The sequence below is a fragment of the Canis aureus genome, chromosome 34, assembly GCF_053574225.1.
Source record: "Canis aureus isolate CA01 chromosome 34, VMU_Caureus_v.1.0, whole genome shotgun sequence".
In the NCBI taxonomy this organism is placed as follows: domain Eukaryota; kingdom Metazoa; phylum Chordata; class Mammalia; order Carnivora; family Canidae; genus Canis; species Canis aureus.
Genome location: NC_135644.1, coordinates 19,843,142 through 19,864,403, shown reverse-complemented (window position 1 = coordinate 19,864,403; position 21,262 = coordinate 19,843,142). Strand labels below are relative to the sequence as shown.

The 21,262-nt window shown below is 37.8% G+C and overlaps 1 protein-coding gene across 2 annotated transcripts in view; it reads right to left on the bottom strand.

Annotated features, from left to right (window-relative positions):
* Nucleotides 1-250: 250 nt before the first annotated feature.
* Nucleotides 251-21,262, bottom strand: part of TTC21B (tetratricopeptide repeat domain 21B) — a 78,200-nt gene continuing 57,188 nt past the window's right edge. For both annotated transcript variants that reach the window (XM_077883438.1, XM_077883439.1), the window contains exons 23-29: nucleotides 18,116-18,266; nucleotides 17,748-17,909; nucleotides 15,505-15,700; nucleotides 12,043-12,267; nucleotides 6,507-6,627; nucleotides 2,552-2,619; nucleotides 251-1,368 (exon numbers count right to left, since the gene is read on the bottom strand). In XM_077883438.1, the coding sequence (XP_077739564.1) occupies nucleotides 1,291-1,368; nucleotides 2,552-2,619; nucleotides 6,507-6,627; nucleotides 12,043-12,267; nucleotides 15,505-15,700; nucleotides 17,748-17,909; nucleotides 18,116-18,266 (1,001 nt within the window). In that variant the 3' untranslated portion in view covers nucleotides 251-1,290. The remainder of the gene's footprint in view (nucleotides 1,369-2,551; nucleotides 2,620-6,506; nucleotides 6,628-12,042; nucleotides 12,268-15,504; nucleotides 15,701-17,747; nucleotides 17,910-18,115; nucleotides 18,267-21,262) is intronic.

Genomic DNA, 21,262 nt, shown 5'->3' with positions numbered 1-21,262 from the left:
ACCTGGGTGGTTCAGCGGTTGAGTGTCCTCCTTCAGCTCAGGGCGTGATCCCATGGTCCAGGGATAGAGTCCCACATAAGGCTCCCTGTGAGGAGCCTGCTTCTCTCTCTGCCTCTCTCTCTGTGTCTCTCATGAATCAATAAATAAAATCTTAAACAACAACAACTGATTCTGGGAAATTGCAGAAGTAATCAAAAACAAGAGACTATATCTCAAAAGAAATAAACACAGTACATTTAAAAGCAGCATATGAGTTAAAAATACTCCGTATTTATTAAAAATGCAAATGAAATAGAAGACTCTACTTATGGTATTTTTAAAGACAACTGAAAAAGATGCAGATGACAAGTCGGAAATAATGCTAAAAATTGAGTTTATTAAGGCTAGGTTAAATGTAACCTAAAAAGGCTGAGAACTGCTATGCCAGGGGCAGTAGGCATGGCAAGGTAAGCAGCGGCTTTCATAGACTGTTTGGTGAGCCCCTGCTGACCAAAAATACTCAATCACCCTTCCCTGCCGCCAGATGTTAGTGTCTGAAGTTACACCAAGAGATCTAGCCTTTGGGCTAAGGTTAATTATTGCTACAAGAGTTTATTTAAACTGATTTCACACACAGATTATTTCTTATGATCACATTGGCATCAAAAGCATAAAGAATGAGTTCAAAAAAGGGAATGGAAATGCACATTCTTTATAATTTTCCAAAAAGATTTTTTTCTAGGAATGTCACATATTCCTACTACTCATTAACACTGCAAATTGTTTGGGGAGCTTACCCTGATTTTGCAAAACTGACCATGTCTTTTGAGTTCTAGTAGTAATACAAACCGTAAGTTTATAAAGTTTTTATTAAAATATATTTTCCCTTTTTCATAAATCATTTACAAGAAAATTTTACCAAACCTTTGAAACAACAGAGAATGTTGCAAAAAATTTTAACAAAGAATAACAGCATTTTAAATATATTGCCTGAAGCAAACCACTAATATTCCTTAGAAAAGATACAGGATACTTAACTACCCAGTATTTAACAAAATATTCTTTATAGAAATGGGTTATAATCTGTACCACAGAGACACCAAATCTGATCCTAATCAAGAGTCAATTAAATAAACCCACTCCCACTGACCTTCTCCATCAGAAACCTACCCATTTGACATAGCATTTCTCTTTAAGATACAATAGCAGCCTCTGCTGGAGGAAAAAAAGTACACTTCTGTTACAAAGTTTTAGCTGAAACCGGATTCCTTTCATTTCCTGCTTGACCAACACACTAAATTAAAACACTTTTCAAGGCCTCAAAGATGTACGGGCCTTATCAAGTATATCCTTCCTGATTTTTGGATAAGTTGGATGTGCTTCAAGAACCTGCAAAAACAGAACAGAACAGAACAAAAGCACAAGAACTTGTAATTGATTACTGAGAACTAGAGAGCTATAAAACTTACTGGAAATGAGCATTATTGTTGAGATTTTATTGTACTAATATTACAAATATAACAACACTTCATAAAGGTGACATCTGAAATGTGACATAACTCGCAGTAACAGTAATTAGATGACAACAATAGAACACAAATATATGTGAGAAATACAACAAATATAATGAAGTCCTTAATAGATCAGTTGCAAAAAACAAGTATGTATCAGTGATTTGAAATATTTAGAAAATGTAGCTATTCACATGATATTTACAGAGTAATTTCTGACCAGAAGCACAATCAGATTTACCTGGAGGGATTCTGAAACATAGAAATTTCCAGGCTTACTGAGTCTAGGAGTGGGGAGATGGTCATTTTAAAAAAAGAATTCCACGAACAATTCTAATGTATAACCTTACGTTAATGTACAACCTTAACCTCAATGTGAAATACTACCTTACAGAGAGGTTCCATAATCAATAGCAATTACTGAAGCCAAGTATTTACCATAATGATGCTGATACAGCGATCTGGGATAGGAGACATTACATAATTCTTTTCTAAGGAGCTTTTCTTGGAGCTCCTAATGATGTTTAATATATAATGCCTTCTCTGGAACAACAGGGCAATTCCTTATATATCAACGGGGCAGTGCATATATAAAGCAACTGCAAATTCTAAAAGTGCAACTTAAATTTTTGTCACTTCAATAAGGGATCATTTAGCTAGGGATCAATGACAGATATGTAATTGAATGACTTCTAAATAACAAAAATATTTTTATCTCCAATTTATAAATCTGAATTCTCTACTACCCAGACTCAGACCCATTCACAAGAGCTTCTACTCAGAACAATGGCTTGGAGAACCCGTGGTTTTATTTCACATGCTTCTCCAGTCTCTAACATGATAGAAGCATTTTATTATTGGAGCCCCAATTAAAAACATGTTTGATTTAAGTACACTTTATTAAGTTCTACACTTCTACACTTTGAAAAGTGGTAATCTCTCCCAGATGTATCTGATGAGTCATTTAACCAAAATACAACATCCTCTACATCTTGCGATGAACTAAAAAGCAGGAAACTGTGCGGCTGAACAATTTTAAGAGATCTAAATTGAAGTGTTACCTGGTGACATATGTCAATTGCATCCACATATCTTTTTGCTTTTAAGTAATTAAATGCCAGTTTGTACCCTGTTAAGACAAAAACACCATAATGAAGTAGTACCATTTATACAGCACACTGCTAGCATTACCTTTTTTGCCTCCTCCTTTGTTTGCTTACTCGTTTGAGAAGTCTAAACGAAGGCTGGGGACTACATGATAAGAGAGAAGTGATGGGATGATGGAAGGTGCAGCCACACAAAGCGCAAGCAGCAAAGAAAATGGAGTTGGAAAAAGGACTGAAGTGGGTTAGAAGACTGCCATCCTCCAAGAGTGGCTTTTGTAACTTACTAAAAAAGTCCCATTTATTTCAAATTATAGCACAAACTCATCACCGGGCAGTAAATGATAATAAAGCTATTCATTTTTATAGTATAGATTTATTTAGCACTTAGGATGTTGGGCAAACTGACCCCTACAGTCAGGAGGTTTATATTCTATTAGGAAATAAAGCATGCTATTGAAGGACATTTTTTTTTAAGATTTTTTATTTATTTATTCATGATAGACATAGACAGAGAGAGGCAGAGACACAGGCAGAGGGAGAAGCAGGCTGCATGCAGGGAACCCGATGCGAGACTTGATCCAGGGACTCCAGGATTATGCCCTGGGCTGAAGGCGGCGCTAAACCGCTAAGCCACCCAGGGATCCCACTATTTAAGGAATTATGTAAGTTAACCATTTTCAAAAGTGAAACAAATGGCTATGAAAGAAAGGTATGGGCCAAGACACCTGTAATAATAAACCTGGCTTGGGAGAGGGCGGGTATCAGGCAATGCTTGAACTCTGAAGGATGAGGCCTAAACTGGGTCAATGCAATGGGAAGCATGAACACTCTCAGGCAGAGGGCACTGCGCGGATAGAAGGCAGTGGTAGGAGCCGCAGGAAGCAGGAACTGGAGTATCCGAAAGGACTGGGCAGTTAGGAGAGAGGCCCAGAAGGGGGTAGAGTAATCGTCAGATATCCCACATCAACGATTAGTGACAATTATCAATTACTGATATTGAAATGTCGTGTTTCAAACACTGACATTTAAAATAAAGTTTTAGGGCAGCCCAGTGGCTCAGCAGTTTAGCACCGCCTTCAGCCCAGGGCATGATCCTGGAGACCCGGGATCGAGTCCCACGTCAGGCTCCCTGCATGGAGCCTGCTTCTCCCTCTGCCTGTGTCTCTGCCCCTCTCTCTCTCTCTCTCTCTCTCTCTCTCTCTGTCTCTCATGAATAAATAAATAAAATCTTTAAAAAAGAAAAATAAATTAAATACAGTTTTAAAACATCCTTACTTTACCTCTTACAAATATAAATTAGGGACATTTGAATGCTACTGTTGGGCCCCAATAAAAGTACCAAAACATTTTTTTTTTTTAATTTCAAACGAATATCTGAAAAGAATTACTGGCTAATGTAATCATAGATGATAAAGGTAAGAAATAGGAATTGTCTAAAGTTCATAATTTGATATAAACATACATAAACATACATACCCATAAAACTGTCAAAGATAAAAACAGTAAGTTTCAGAGAGTTAAACTTATCATGACAAAAGAATTGTCAAATGGGCTAAAAATAAAGTTGGTGACATTTTAAAGGGAAAACAATTTAAGATGTCATGCCATGCCAATCATACTTTACATAGAAACTAGAGCCAAAAAACCCGGATTTAAGTTTAGGTTGCTGGCTTTGAGACCTCAGCAAGTCAGGTGGGCTGTCAATTTCAAGTTCCTCATTGAACTCCACCTCCCATGCCCCCAACTCTTAGTGCAATTTTAAGATCAGATGAAATACTTGTGAAATGCTTCTAGAAGTTTTAGAGAACCACACAAATATTAGCAATTTAGTCAGCACTGAATTGGAAGCACAACATTTTAATGCTGGAAGAAACCTGACAGATCACTTTTCCAAAAAAATCGCAGAAAGGAAATAAAGGGCTAGACATGACAAAGAAAACATGTGCTGCAGCTGCATTACACCTGTCACACTCATAAAAACTCAGTGGCAAGTAATTGGGGGAAAGAAGTAATTGGAGGGGAGCGGAGAGAGGAACATGAACGCTATAAACAGTCTAGTAGTGGGTGTCACATGACCCAAGAATGGGTGCAGAGGGGCAGACAGAGATGTGTTCTCCCCCCGGATCTCTGTTCCTGCTGCTTCTCACAGTGACAGTATTCAAGCCTCAATCTTATGGAAAGAAGATGACTGTCATTTTAAGGATTTCCTGACAACTGAAAAGGTGAAATGCACTGTGAACTTGGCCAGGCAACTGCGGGTGTTAGATGCAACGACAATCTTAAGAAACTAAAGAATGAATTGAGGGCCTCAGGGAAAACTTACCATTAAGCAGTCAAGCAAATTGATAAAATCATCTCTAAAATACACAGATGACACAATGGAAGAACAAATGAGTTGGAACCTCTATATTTGCTGAAGTCTTCCAAGGAACAAGATGTTTAAATAATTTAACTTCTAAATATATATCATCCATGGAATAGTGTCAAAATTACATATATTTTAAAGATATTTAAGGAATTTTCATTTTACAAGTTAACTTTATTCTGTAGGACACATGATACTTGAGAAGGAAAAATAGCATCAACAAATGGTATTGTATTAGTTCCTGCGCCCTAGCAAGTCTAGTAAAATAAGGGACCCCAGAAAAATACATGGTGTGTGTGGGGGGCGTTGTCCTGAACTAATGCAATTAGCAGTTAATGTAAAGATGACCTATTGGATTGCAAATTAAACCTGAGTCCATACCATGACATGGCTGCTAAAAAGACAGATGCCACCTTAAGCCTGAGTTAACAACTACTAAAATGCCTAATAAAAAAACAGCTTGATTATACAGATAATTAGATCGTAAATTATACTTTGACCTGGTTCATTTCTGGAACAACAGGTCAGGAGGGGGACGGACAAACAAAACGGCCATTTCCAACCTTACTTGGCCATGAAATCTAATCTCCTCATACTCAGTGCTTTTTATTTTTTCTTTTTTGTAAAGGAATAACTATTAATATCTCACCAAGTATTCCAAAGCACAGATTGGGAAGCACTATTTTAGAGTTTCCAGGAGACAGCAACAAGGAGGGTGAAAGATTTGGAATCAAGTTTCAGGAAGAATGGATGAGGAACAGAGATAGTCTGAAGAGAGGCCTTGGGTGAGAGACACCTTGAGTGAGACTGGACAGAAAGCTGAATTATTAGAGCGCCACCATGTGTAAGAGGGAAAGGGCCCCGTGGGCTGCCCCAGAGAAGCGACCTGGCCAGGTTCAATGCAGCGTATTTCAGCTCAGTACAAAGAAAGGGAAGAGCACAGGGATGAGCTGCCCCACAATGTGGGGGGAGGCTAGTCCCTAAGTACATTCCAGACGCTGTCTATCTGGTAGGGATGTTGCAGACTGCATTCCTTGAGTCTATCAGTGGAACAAGCTGATGTTTCTAGATGCTCAGGAAAAAAAACATGTCCCATGGTCCTGTTATTGTGGGACACGTGTCCCCTCTGTGACATCCATCACAACATACATGAGTGTATAAAGGCACAGAGGAAATCCTGCAGTAAAGAAACCTGCAGAACTTGATTTAATGAAATGTTTTCCTAGCTGCCCCGACACTGGCACCCCTTTTCCCCCAGCATTGCCATTTTGGAAATAGCAGAGGCTTAAGGGAGAGAAAGGGGCAGAATTAGATTAGATGTCCTTTAAGGTGACTGAGGATCAGTTCGAATCTCAGGAAATTATATTAACTATTAAGCTAATAATCTATTATAAATATAAAGGTTATTTTTCAGAAGAACTAATACAGGAAGTTGGTTCTTAATGCATATTTTGTTCTTAAAAAAATCAACTGCATTTAAATGCAGATTAACAAATAGAACCCAAGTTTCCAGTGAAAATCTAGTATCTAATTTGTTAAACTCACCAACTGCTGGATTCGTCTGATTGCTGTGTTTCCACGCCATCTCATAGTTTAAGGCAGCGTCGGTATATGCTTGCTCTTTTTCCATAATGTATCCCATATATTCATAAGCTTTGCAGCAAGACTGAAGGAAAATAGGACATGTGTCAATAGATTACACTTGACTTTATGGGGGTACTTAGGACTGTAGAGGTCGACCACATTAACTCATTTAATTGGCACATAAAACAATGTTTTTCAACTTTGGCTATGCAATCAAATCATCTATGGGACTTAATAATAAAAGATTCTAATCAAGCTCAACTCCCATTCCCCCCGAAGTTGGGATTCTTAGGTGACAGGCAAGGGAATGTATATTTATATATAATATATAAATATATAATATATATAATATATAAAATATATAATATATATAAAATATAAAATATATAATATATATAATATATGTGTATATTATATATAATATAGTTTTTATCACAAATAATTTCAACTTAAAATTAACCATGTTAAAAACCCATGAACCTGTATCTTCAACAATTAAATCATGACTAATACTGTTTTAACCTCTAGCTTCATGCCTGTGCTGTCCTTCTGTATTAGAAAATAAAATATCCTCAGTGTACTGTCTCATTCATAAATCTTTTAGTATGCCTCTTTAAATATAAGGACTTCCTTTAAACATAACCAGTTTATCATACCTAAAATGTAACAACTCCTTGATATTACCAGATATCCAGGCATTTTTCAAATTTCAATGGTCTCAACATAATTTTGTTTGGTTTTTAATTTGTTAGGATGATGAACCAAACAAGGCCCATACTCTGTGACTGGCTGAAATGTCTCTCAACTTCTTTTTGATCTAGAGGTTCCCCTCCATCTCTCTCTGTGTGTCTCTTTTCTTGCAGTTAAATGTAGCAAACAAGAATTTTTATCCTACAGTTTGTCACAACCCAGATTTAGTTGAGTGCATCCTTGTGGTGCTTCCCCTATGTTACTGATAGCTGGAAATTGTAATTAGAGCTAGAGATTTAAATTTGATTTCAATCTTTGGGGAAAGAGGTGAAAGACTTCATAGGTCAGTGCCCTACTGAGTCACACTGGAGCCTGAGGTATAGGGAAAAATGCACAACTCTGTATACATGTTTTTGTGATTTTTTTTTGTGTGTGTGTGGCACTGTCAGGAGGGATTCCTGACTTTTTTTCTTTTTTTTTTTTTAAAGATTTTATTTATGTATTTATGAGAGACAGAGAGAGAGAGAGGCAGAGACACAAGCAGAGGGAGAAGCAGGCCCCATGCATGGAACCTGATGTGGGGCTCAATCCCGGGTCTCCAGGATCAGGCCCTGGGCTGAAGGCAGCCCTAAACCACTGAGCCACCAAGCTGCACTTTTGTGATTTTTTTAATTGCTAGTTCTTTCCCTAAACATTAATTTTTACAAGTCAAACTGAAAAGTGGGGATATTGAAACTCATAACATTTTACATTTGAATATTGTCTTTATACCCAAACAAAATTTATAATAATTTAATTTTCCTGGGGGATCCCTGGGTGGCTCAGCAGTTTGGCGCCCGCCTTCGGCCCAGGGTGTAATCCTGGAGTCCCGGATCAAGTCCCACGTCGGGTTCCCTGCGTGGAGCCTGCTTCTCCCTCTGCCTGTGTCTCTCTCTGTGTGTGTCTCTCATGAATAAATAAATAAAATCTTTAAAAAAATTTTTATTTTCCTGACTTTAATGGGAGAAAATATGTCAATATTTTCATTAAAATCATTACCCATCGAAAAATACATAAAAACATAGATTCAGAGGCATAATGTTTCCCTTTTGTTTCAGGTTTCAATACTGCTTAGCACAGCACTGTCAGTGCTATTTAACATTTTGATATTTTGATTTTAAAAATACTGCATTATTTATTATAATAATCTTTTATGATAATACTCTTGATTACCTTGATTAAATGATTATTTATCTACAACGGAGTGAATGTTTATATTCCCCTGAAATTCATATGTTGAAATCCTCCCCCCCCCAGTGTGATGGTACCAGGAGATAGGATCTTTGAGAGGTAATTAGGTCATGAGGATGCAGCTCTCATGAGTGGGACTGGTGTCCTTATAAGAGACCCCGGCCAGTTCTCTCACCCTCTGCTTCCCCATGTGAGCATACAACAAAAAGCTGGTGGCCTGCAACCCAGAACAGAGCCCTCACCAGAACCTAATCAGGCTGGCATGCTGATCTCAGACTTTTAGCCTCTGGAACTGTGAGAAATCAATGTGTGTTGTCTATAAGCCACCCGGCCTAGAGTACTTTGTTATGGTAGCACCAGCTGCCTACGATAACTACTTAAAGTGCCCTTTTAAATTCTGGACCCCAAGTGAGGGTTTTACTTGCTCACCCCAATCCAGCCCCATCACAGATGGCGTGTTCTTCCCTAGGAGGCACATAATACCAGATTCTCTTTTTATGATGTTATATCTATTCATTAATTTATCAGGGATTGGAAAATGGTGATAATCTATCGCTCTTTCTTCATTTATTAGCTGGAAACATCTTGAGAATATCTCCTTTTATACTATATTGTTACCCATGGTATAGTTCACACAGGAAAGGTAAGAGAAGTGCTTAATGCACTTCCTTTATTTGCCAGGTTTAGAAATAACAGTTCATCGGCATATTTCAGCGGTGACCAATTAGGTTTTTGATTTTCTTTTCTTTTTTGAATCTTTGTAAACTCATGGATTTAAACTTATTTGCAGTTTCAATCCACTGCAGTTACTATTCTTATCGAAAGTTAATGTGTTCCAACTTTGGCTAGTGTGTCTTCAAGTTGGCTCCTGAGTCCTTGACATGACTCTAATCATCTTCGATAGCTTCCTTGCCATCTGGTATGACAAGATGGTCTAGTGTCATCTTGTACATTTCTGTCCCAGATCTGGATGATCTCCATCTTTTAATTATACAATTCAAGGTTTCTAAGCTCTAGTTCCTGAATCTCATGCTTCCAATATTGACATGTCTAATCAGCCAAACTGGCGCCTCTAAAGTAGCCATTCGTGTTCAACCATGCAATATACTGCTGTCAGTGTTCTGGCAAACTGAAATTCTATCTGCATTGAAACCTTAATTCCCACATAATCTTGCTTAATCCTGGACTAGGCATGTAAGGGTCAGCCGTCTGGCAGCTAACATTTTTCTTTTTCTTTTCTGTTTTCTTATTTTTTTTTATTTATTTTTTTATTGAGGTATAGTTGACTCACAATGTTACATTAGTTTTAGGTGTACAACAGAGTGATTTAACAAGTCTATACCTTATGTTATGCTCATCACAAGTGTAGCTACCATCTGTTACCATACAATCCTATTACAGTATCATTGACTATATTCCCTGGGCTGTACCTTTCATCTCCATGACTTATTCATCCCATAACTGGAAGTCTGAATCTCTTATTTCTCTTCACCCACTGTCCACCCCCCCGCCCCCCCAACTCCCAACCTTTCTGGTAATCATGTTTGTTCTTTGAATTTATGAGTCTGTTTCTGTTTTTTGTTTGTTTAGATTCCACACATAAGTGAAATCATATGATGTTTATCTTTCTCTGACTTACTTCATTTAGCCTAATACCCTCTAGGTCTATCCATGATGTCACAAATGGCAAGGACTCATTCTATGGCTTAGTAATATTCCATTGTGTGTATGTGTGTGTGTGTATGCTACATCTTAATATATGTGCTGCTGAAGTGAGCACAATGCTACATCTTCTTTATTTGTTCATCTATCTATATACACTTGGGTCACTTTTTTTTAAAGATTTATTTATTTTTAAAAAAGATGTATTTATTTTAGAGAGAGCATGAGTGAGGGGAGGGGCAGAAGAATGGGAAGGGGGGCAGGCAGGTGGAGGAGAGTAGCAGATTTCCTGCTGAGCACAGAGCCTAATGTGGGGCTTCATCTTAGGACCCTGAGATCATGACCTGAACCAAAATCAAGAGTTGGATGCTTAATCAACTGAGACACCCAGGTGCCCCATACTTGGGAGATACATACTCTATATATGTTATTGTAAATAATGCTGCAATAAACATGGGAGTGCATATGTCTTTTTGAATTAGTATTTTCATTTTCTTTGGGCAAATACCCAGTAGTGGAATTACTGGATCATATGGTATTTCTACTTTTAACTTTTAGAGGAATGTCCATCTGTTTTCCATAATGGCTGCTCCAATAAACATTTCTACCAACAGTATACAAGAGTTTCCTTTTCTCTACATACTTGCCAACACTTGTTATTTCTTATCTTTCGATTCTAACATTTGTGACAAGTCTAAAATAATATTCCATCGTGGTCTGAATTCGCATTTCCCTGATGGTTAGTGATGTTCAGCATCTTTTCATGTCTTCTTTGGAAAAATATAGATTCAGGTCCTCTGCCCATTTTTAAATTGGATTATTCAACTTCTCTAAATCTTTGGATATTAACCTCTTATCAAATATATCACTGCAAATATCTTCTCCCACCTCACAGGTTGCTTTTTTGTTTTGTTGAAGGTTTCTGTCTTGATGCACAAGCTTTTTATTTTGGTGTAGTCCCAATAGTTTATTTTTGTTTTGTTTCTCTTGCCTGAGGGGTCTGGAAGTTTACATTTTTCAAGACCTATTAATGAGAATCTGTTTTTCAAGGTCAATTTAACTTAAAATTAGATCTACAGACTATAAATTGATAAATGGCTTGATGTTTTAGGTTTTTAAAGTTCGTAAAAAAGTAACTTAGCATTAGACGACCATAGCTCTTTAAAAACAAAAGATCCACTTTGTAATCTAATTTGCTGGAAGAGAATAAAACAGATTTATTATGATTAAAACACTGAAGTAATTGATATGGATCTGTAAAGATAAATATCCTCAAGTTTCTAAGTTGAGTACAATTATTTCTCAACAAATACTAACAAATTCTTAACTTAAAAAATGTTATAATAAGACACTCTTTTGGCAATGCCCAAATGCACTGTAGTTCCTAAGAGACCTCGGATTTCTATGGACTTGAAGATTCTCAATTTCATACCTAAAGATAAGGACTTTTTAATAAACAAATTAAATGCTGAAAAGACTTTTACCCAGAAAATATATTATGCATAGTGGATTCTAATAATGTGAAAACAACATGCAGCTGCAGTAAATTCATCTAGAGTATTTCTTAATGGGAGGGACAGGCGTCCGCAATTAACGTTCTTCTGCAATTTTCATTAGTTCTGGGATGAGCTGGATAATCACAGGCAAATGCTTGACATTCCATAAACACTTTCTGTAAGTGGGGCATACCACAGCTGAAACTTGAAACTGCATAAATCTCTATTTTTCTTTATTTTCAAGAACAAATGGCTTCTTTCTTCTCATTAATGTTTATTTCCTGATTGTGGTAAGAATATACACTTTTCAAAAACCACACAAGAATCCTTAGAAATGGACCAACATTCTCTAATGACCTATTGCAGAAAGTTTCTACATCAAAAGTTAACGACTATTTTTTTACTCTTCAATCACCTACCTTATTATGACGCAGGCACCGTTTTAACAGCTCTTCCGCCATGTCGTATTTTGCTGATTGAATATAAATATCAGCAAGCAGCAGCCAGCCCTTCTCGAAGTCTTCAGCATCAATAGGATTCCAGTTCATCTTCGCAATCCGCTTCAGCTGGTTCCGGGCTCGTGGAGTCTGTTTCAAGATCACGTAAGCTGTTGCGATTCCCAAAATGGCTGGAACGTGATCCTTCTGTAAGAAAGCAACACTTCAGATCCCCTAGATACTCTAGATTAATGCCCCATGCTTAAAAGGAAACATGGCAAGCAGCGAGTGCTCCACAACATGAGAACTGTCCTGTGGACTCGGTATCTGGCTCCGCATAGACCACTGCGCGATGGCCTTTCATCAATACACCAAGCAGCCTCAAGCCACCATGAGGAAACTTGGTCAGGCAACACGTGGCCAAAATAATTTAATAAGTATGCAGATACCATGACCACACGATTTAGCTTGATAGTGTCTGTAAAACACAATGGTCCTTTAGAGAGAGTTCAGTGTCACAAAATGTCACTCTATGGAACCAACAAACTAGTAAGAATTGGTAATAAATGGAAGCCATTAGGGATCTACCCAGGAAACCCAGTATGTGTATATCCCTGCTAAAGCTAGGGTGGCTTCTTACGTTTCTGCAGAGGGACTGTGATGTTTTTATAACGAGGAAGGCTTCAGGTTAAAAGACAAAGGGTGAGAAACTGTGATACAGAAACTACAATATCATGACCGTAATAAAGGTGCACTGTGAGACAGCAAGTTTGGGTGACCGAGAAGGAATGCTACAAAAGGACAGTAGAGTGGTATGTTCATTGTCCAACACTGATCATCAGGGTTGGAAGTCAGAAACAACCCCGGAGGAGAGAAGGACAATTCCTTAGAGCTTGATGAAAATAATTTTAATTTTAATAAGATAAAACTTATCTTAAAACTTAGATTTAATAATTTTAATAAGATAAAACTTATTTTGGTTGTAATTCTATGCCTACCAACAAACACCCAATGTGTAATTGGTTCCCCTAATTAAGGAATGGCAAAAGGTCTGAGTGCCAAATCCAGCCAACTGGTGGTAGATTTTGGAAACCTGAGGAGTATTGTCATCAATTATTGAGCACCCCTGCCCTCTGCTTCCTCCTGGAGAAAGGAAAGACAGTAGAGGCCTGCTCTGAATTTGTCAGCCAGGTCCTAGGACGGTCCAAGACAAGAAGACTCCTGTAAAAAATGTCCAGATCTAGTCACATGCTAAAAATACCCCACAATATACATTTAAAACTAAGTTTTAAACATTAAAACATTTAAACATTAAAAACATTTAAACCAATATCATTAAAACATTTAAACTAATATCACACACCTTGAGTTTGCTTAGAATTAGTTCCTCACAGCTTGATCACTCCTGAATGAACTCAAGAATAGTTTCTAAAGGTACAAACCAGAGTTCCAACCCCTGCATTAGACCCACGTGTCTCTTCCGGTGCAGACATCCCATGGTGTTCAGCTGGCTTTTCTCTTTCTCTGTCCCTCTGAGCTGCAGCAACTTGAGATTATGGAGGATAGTACGGCCATGGGACAAACAACGCACCCTCCTGGTTCAAGGTGACAGGATGAAAGCAGGTGGAAAGCTTTGCTTGGGTTTAATGTAGCTTCCACTGCTTTGTCCCGCGACTTCCTGTCACGTGTCTGTTTTTCCATCAATGTGGATGCCACATTGTGTTGTGAATATGCCCGACGCTTCCCTGCCTCCTTGCCTTTGCTCACATTTTCCCCTGTCCCTAAAGTGTATCTTCTCTGTCTCTGCCTGTGAAAATGTAATTTATCGTGGTTCTTCTTAGAGCATGCTTCTCCACAAAAGGGCCTCCCCAGTCTCCTAATACTATTTCCTACAGCACTTTTACGGCAACTCGAGAACAGAATGTACTAGATTCTGGTTTGTACATAGTCTGTATGCTTTGCCTCATCTTCCCTGGATTACGATAAACTTGACAGAAGAGACAGCACTTGGTTCACCTCTGCGACTCCCACTGGGCCTAGCACCCACTGGCGGCTTAATGGATATTCAGTATCTTTAATACACGCAGCTTATGAATTAAAAGGAAACAGGGCAAGATAAAACTCACTGTTTCTGAAATTTCAGCTCATGCATCAGTCTTTGGCCGGTATGGTCAGTACACAGATTTGAGGGCGGGATATTACTAATCAGATATGTAAGACTGATAAAAATAATGCAGTCTCACCAACACACAAAAAATGGTGTTTCTAGGAAACCGCCGTGATGTCACTCACTGCTTTTGGTATTCCCTCAAACCTCACAATTTAAACTCTCTCCCCTACTTCTGGTCTCTATTTGTCAGCCACTCTCATCCGTCCACTGCCACATGGCCCTCCACCCAACTCCCCCCCCACCCCAAGAAAATGACTTCAGGGTCAGCAGAAGGGCTGCTCCAGGAAGCCACTGCTGCTGGTGCTACCTTGCTGGTTAGTTCCATGGTGGCTGGCAGTGGTGATTCAGCGCCATTTAGGATACTTGTTCTCAAATGGCAACAGGAGCTGTGGCTCCCCAAAGCCCCCGTGGGGTGTGGGAAGCAGGAGGAAGGGGCCACTATAGGGAGTTTCTGGTAGCTTTCTGCTGCCACTATGCCCTCTGAAACACAGTGGAGTTCTGTATATCCTCTGAGAGACATAAATTATGGGGTTTTGGTGGCCTACACCACTGCTGAGTGGATGATCGTGAAACCCAAGGAGTATGCTTAGAACTAGCTATCACGCACTGCTGATGGAGTGGGGACCTAGAATCCCTTCCTTACTCCAAGCTGTATTGAAGAAATACAGCACTACGTGAGGGAGGGGAAAAGAGGGCACCCAGAGAGTGAGAAGGTGGATCTGGGCGAACCGAAAAGAGAAGAAAGCCTTTGCTCTATTATTATTGTTGTTACTACTATTATTACTGCAGGGGGGTATTTCAGTGTCGCGAAAAAACACCACCATTGTTCGCATGACTGAATTATAAGTTGTCAGTATTGATCTCATTTAGCCCTAGAGTTGGGAACATTTCAAGTTTGCCTATGTGAAAAGGTGAGCTAGCAAGGCAGCCAGGTGTTTATTTTCATTAGTCAGTTAAGTGAAACAACAAAGAAATCCTCCAGACAATAGAGCCAGTCCTCTGAGAGTTAATTTATGCCCTTTTGAAGAAGAATTTCCTTTCTCTAGAATTTACCATTCTAATAGAAAAAATATATCAACAACATATCAAAGTAGCAACAAAAGAGTATCTTCTGGAAACAAAGGTACGTTGTGTAGAATTATGGCAAGCTAGAAAAAATTACAATTTTTTCTTGTAATTAAGTCAATCTTCAGAAAATAAACAGCTAATTGAAATACATATCTCTATACTGCCAAGGAAAGAGAATATAAAGCTGAAAAACAAAATCTACTGACCTCAGATGATGCTATTTCAGTGAAGGTATTCAATGCTTGCTCAACATTAGACTTCTGTTTGGTAGCGACCAGGCAATAGTTTTCCATTATGCGAAGCTGTACATGGCCCTGAATGGTCTGAGGTTTTAGTTCTTTAAGGAGTTTTTCTGCTGTTCTCACTGCTAACTGCACGGATTCTTGCTTCTCAGTTGAATTACTGTATACAATTAAAAATAAATCTCTCGTGTCTATTACTCATGAAGTACAATTCATTGAGATTAGAATGAGCCCCAGGGTACACTGGTTTCTCTTCTGTTCCTAATGTCAAGTACTCCTTTTGCAAAATATCGCTCATTCTCTTCTAATACAAAGTGAACCACAGTTATAATGCATTATATTTAAACACAATTAATATAGCTTTAATAAAACATCATTAAACATTTATTCACTTTAGACTGAAGACAAACATTGGACGGTATCTACGTGTGGTATGTGCGTTCGTTTCTGCTAATATCAAGCTAGAATTCAGGATAAGTAGAATCATACAATTATCAAGGGGTAGCTCTACTCAGAAAATGAAAGGGAAGAAAGGAGGGAGTAAAAAAATAACTAACCCTGCTGAAATACCTACTGTGTGCCAAGCACTGCAGTGTTTTTAGCTGCCTATCAGACTTTGAGAAAAGAAACTACGTATCTAGGGTGCCTGGGTGGCTGTCTTCTGCTCAGGTCATGATTCCAGGGTCCTGGGATTGAGCCCAGCATCTGGCCTCCTAGGCTGGCTCCCTACTCAGTGGGGACCCTGCTTCTACCTCTCCCTCTGGTGCGGCCCCCCACCCCGACTCGCATTGTCTCTCAAATAAATAAAATCCTTATAAAATTATGTATCTGTCAAAAGGCTGTAAATTTCAAGAGTAATAACAATTTGAATATGTAATAACAATTATCTTATTTTTTAAAGAAATATATAAACCAATTAATAAAAGGAAACTAAACTCTCAAAGCCTAATCACTAAAGCCACTGGTCTTTTTCTCAGGCTTTAGGCTTTATCTTCTCTAAAACACTTCACACTGTTGGCGACCTTCTTCAGAGTCCCCCTCCTCTGCCTTCTGTAACACTACACAGTTTGGGGTCTCTTTCTACCACACTGCCCTTCCTCCTCCAATCCCCTTAAATGCTAGCATGCCCAAAATTAGTTCTCACTGCATTCTACTTGCAAAGAGGGCCATTCGTTGGGTTCTAACTACCTACTCTGGGCACACACTCTCCCAAACCTGTATCTCCAGCTGTGACCTCCCATTTGAGTTCCAGTTTTGTATTTTCAACTATTTTGCTAAGGATTTCCAGGAGGACAGCCTATAGTTGCATAACAGTATGTTACCTTAACCTTTCTAAAACAAACATAAACATGCCTCCCCCTTGCTCTAAAACTTCCAATGGTCTCTATAATCCAAACTTTCAAATCTGTCATTAAAATCTCTCAGCAGTCTGGTTCTAATTTGCTCACTCCTCTGTTCATCTTCCCCTGACTGCTTGGCACTGCTAAGATTTCTATGAATTCTTATAACACTTAATATCCATCTCACCCATTTCTGCTTTGTCAGAGATTGGTTTTCGAATATTGTCTTGCCTCCTAGGTGAATTACCTGCTCCTGAAGGCAGAAACTACCTTATATACCTCATACATTTACATCCTTATATACCCCCATCATGCCTTGCCCAATTCTGAGAACAAGCAACAAACACAGGTTGACAGCAATGACATCATTTAAGCACAGTGCACTACAGAGGCTACCAGCAGGAGCTTTGAACCACGTAGAGCTCAGGCCACATCTTGCCCCCATCATTTACTATGACCTTAGACAAGTTAATTCTGAGCGTGGTTCACAACGCTGTAGCAGAGAGCAAATAGGACAATGCGTATGAAGTATGAAGCACAGGGTGTGGCATAGAACTACCATTTGCTAAGCAGTTACCATTGCTGTGTGGACAACTTTCACTCAAGTAATCACATTCTACAACTTACCTTGTTTTCAACTTGAGTAATTAGGGGAGCATCTTCGTAACCTGCTTATTCTGGTTCTGGAAACCTCCTAAAAGCATTTCATGCTTGTTTCAGAGAATAGCTATTCTAGCTATGATTTTTTTTCATCTGACCTTTCATCAGTGCTGTCCTAGAATTGAGCCCTCCTTTAGAAGGTATCCTTGCTTCTTATCCCTAAGAAGTGTTTCCAGAAAAGGGATACTTTGTCAAATGATAACTCACCCAAGGTCTCCATCCAGATTTTCAAATACTTCGCCTCCAACAGTTTCATTATCTGGATTCAGACAGATTTCTATCATGTTATAAAGGGCATTTTGACCCCAATCACTGTCTTTCCGAGCTTTATTAAAATGTCGAAGGGCATCATTTGGTTCTCCAGTATACCTTGTTAGATGTTTAAAAAAGAAAAAAAAAATCACTTATTTCAATCATTGACTACAAACTTTAAGTCATTTATAAGCTCTTTGGTAAATAAAATCATTAACATATTTTGAAATGAAGTTTTATCTTAAGACAAATGAAAGGTTATCTACTTTATTCACAAGGAAGAAAATAACTATTACGTGGTACTTATTCACCAATAGATTTACCAAAGATATAGTCCTTTACAGTACTGAAATCCTGGCTCCAACTTTGCTCTGGAGTTACGTTTTTCAGCCATTGAGAAAAATCTTGGAACATCCTCAAGTTTGCCACATCTTCTCAGGAAATCAATTAAACGAGATAATGTCATATAATTATCTAGAAAGAAACAGTATTTCAGACATGGACAACATTTTATATTTCTTGTTTTGACTGTTATAATCCAATTTCATTAAAATATAGTTTACTTCAAATGAGCAAAATTTAAATACAAGCAAAATTAATGTCTTAGGGGTTATAAAGCCCTAAAGAGACTGTGTGAGCAACTGGATAAAGGTTCAGTTGGTCTGGACAGTGAGAGAAGCCAATCTATAAAATACAAGCCAATCTATTAAAATGTACATTTGTCATAACTTAATTTTCAGCTGTTCCTGGGACCCAAACCTACAAAGAGTCTCTGCATTGGTCATCTAAATCCTAACTGTAAAATTCAGGAGGGTTGATGAGATTGCACAGGCCGAGTCTATCTCTGACCTCCTTTCTCACTCATTGCACCTAGGAAGGGGGTGAGAATGGTACCTTTTGGTGCTAATGTTTGGGGTGGGCAATTAGAAATTTTACTCTACACTTGCCTTATTATGTATATGTGACTAATATACTGGATGTTAGCTACCATAATATAACTGTAACAGATTAGTCCCAGTGTTTTAATCCTATTTTATCTTCTGAGAAAAAAGAATTGATTTAGTTCTTTGATGTCAAGTATAATTTCCTGGCAGGTTCCTAGAAAGCCTTCTCCCAATTCTATCTAGTTCTTTCGCATCACTAAAATACTAAGTTTTGAGAAAAATTTTAAAATGTTTTTAAGATTGTAAAAATAATTCACGGACATCTTAGAAAATTTGGAAAAACACAGAAAAGTATAAAGAAGAAAAAAATCATTCATATTCCCACCAGCTGGAAATTAAAACATTTTGGTACAATTCCTTTCATATATTTATGAGTGAAAATCATTCTGACAATACTTAAATGCATGCTTAAAATTTTGTTTCTTTGCTTACATATATACAAAATTGAAGGCACCTTGGGGTTTTAATTTTGGTTCAACATTACACAGTAAACATTTCCCAACTGTCAATAAACGGTCTTCAAAAATGGTTGATTTCAATGGCTGCATAGTAGTCTATTATATTGATGGCTCACATTTTATTTCTCTATAGTTGTGCTTTGTTAGGTATTTGGGCTCTGAAGTTTCAGTTAGCACAGGATTCGTAGTAGGAGATTTGCAAAAATCCTCATTATATGTTATGCCGATCATTTTTGTAGAGTGAGTGAGAATTAAAAGACACAAACAAATGCTTTTTAAGCAATTTAATCCTTGATTTTATGTTCCAAGAAGAGAAAATATCATATGATCTGGCAAGTCCACTTCTGGGTATATATTCAAAAGAACTGAAAGCAGGGCATCAAGCAAATATTTGTACACCAGTATTTACAGCAGCATTACTCACAATAGCCAAAAGTGGAGACCACTCCAATGTTCATCATTAGATGAATGAATGAATGAATGAATGAAAAAATAAATAAATAAATAAATAAATAAATAAATAAATAAATAAATGATATTATTCCACCTTAAAAAGGAAGAGAATTCTGACAACATGCCACAACTTGGATGAATCTTGGAAACATTACACCAAATGAAATGAGCCTGGCAAAAAATGACAAATACCACATTTCCACCTTATATAAAGTATCTATAGTCATCAAATTCATAGAGGGGAAGAATGGTGATTGCCAGGGGATAGGGAGAGGGAACCTTGGGGAGTTAGTGTTTAATGGGTACAGAATTTTAGTTGGAATGATGAAAAAGTTCTGAAGATGAATAATGATAATGGTTACAAAATAATTTGGATTTGCTTAATGTCACTGAACTGTACACTTAAAAATGGCTAAAATGGTAACTTTTATGCTATGTATTTTGTTATGTTACCACAATAAAAAATATATAAAAAAAACCGCTGTAGGCTCTCTACTCTATCATATGATGTCAAGATAATTTAGGTTATGACAACAGTATCATTTGCCTTCCTAGGCCTATAATCTTGGGTCTCAAGATTTTTTTCTTCCTGCTTTTTAGCATCACTAAAAAGTAGAGCATGATAAGAATAGAGTTTCAGAAAAAGAGGATTCAAATGTATCAGTCTTGTCATTTAGCTATACAAATTTAAGCAAATTACTCAAATTCTCTAAATGAGAGATTACTTATTTTCTTAAAATAGGATTATAATGTTGACCCTCAAAATGCCATTGAAACCAAATAAAACAAGGTCATGAGAGAGCTTTAAAAATACAATGGTCATTAGGAATATTTACAAGTTCAAAAGTTTTGATAGGAACTAGGGGTATCTACCTATAATAAGTTCGTGGAATCTAGAAGCTGTATTGGATAAGGCAGGACATAAAGGTTAAAATTTCTGGCCAGGGCAGCCCAGGTGGCTCAGCGGTTTAGTGCCGCCTTCAGCCCAGGGTGTGATCCTGGAGATGCGGGATCGAGTCCCACGACCGACTCCCTGCTTCTCCCTCTGCCTGTGTCTCTGTTTCTCTCTCTCTCTCTCTGTCATTAATTAATAAATAAAATCTTGAAAAATAAAAATAAAAAAATAAAATTTCTGGCCAAAGTTTTTTATCTTTTTTTTATGATATTGCTAATACATGTGGTGCATCATATTGCTAATGTTTTCTAAAGTCAGCGTTGGGAGGCTAGGTGATAATTATCACCTTGTAATATTACTGAAATGTATTACTATTCAAATACATTCAAATTATCATCACCACTGATAGATAAAATTACATTAATGTCTTTTGGTTAACCATGCAATCTGACAACAGGCAAATTTCTGTACTTAAGGAATCCATTGAAAACTGAAATGTATTACATTGAAAAAAAAAAAACTTAGCCATACTTGTTGTTGGATAGTGAGAAAATATCAAAATAATTATAGTGTGATGTGATATGGCATGAATAAGGTGCTACATGGAATTACAAGGCACAGAATTCCTAACTTTGCCTGCGGGACGCAGGAGGTTTCCGCACAGAATCAGCCTTCTGGGCAGCCTGAAGGCTAAGAGGAGGATCCCGCCAGGCAGCAAAG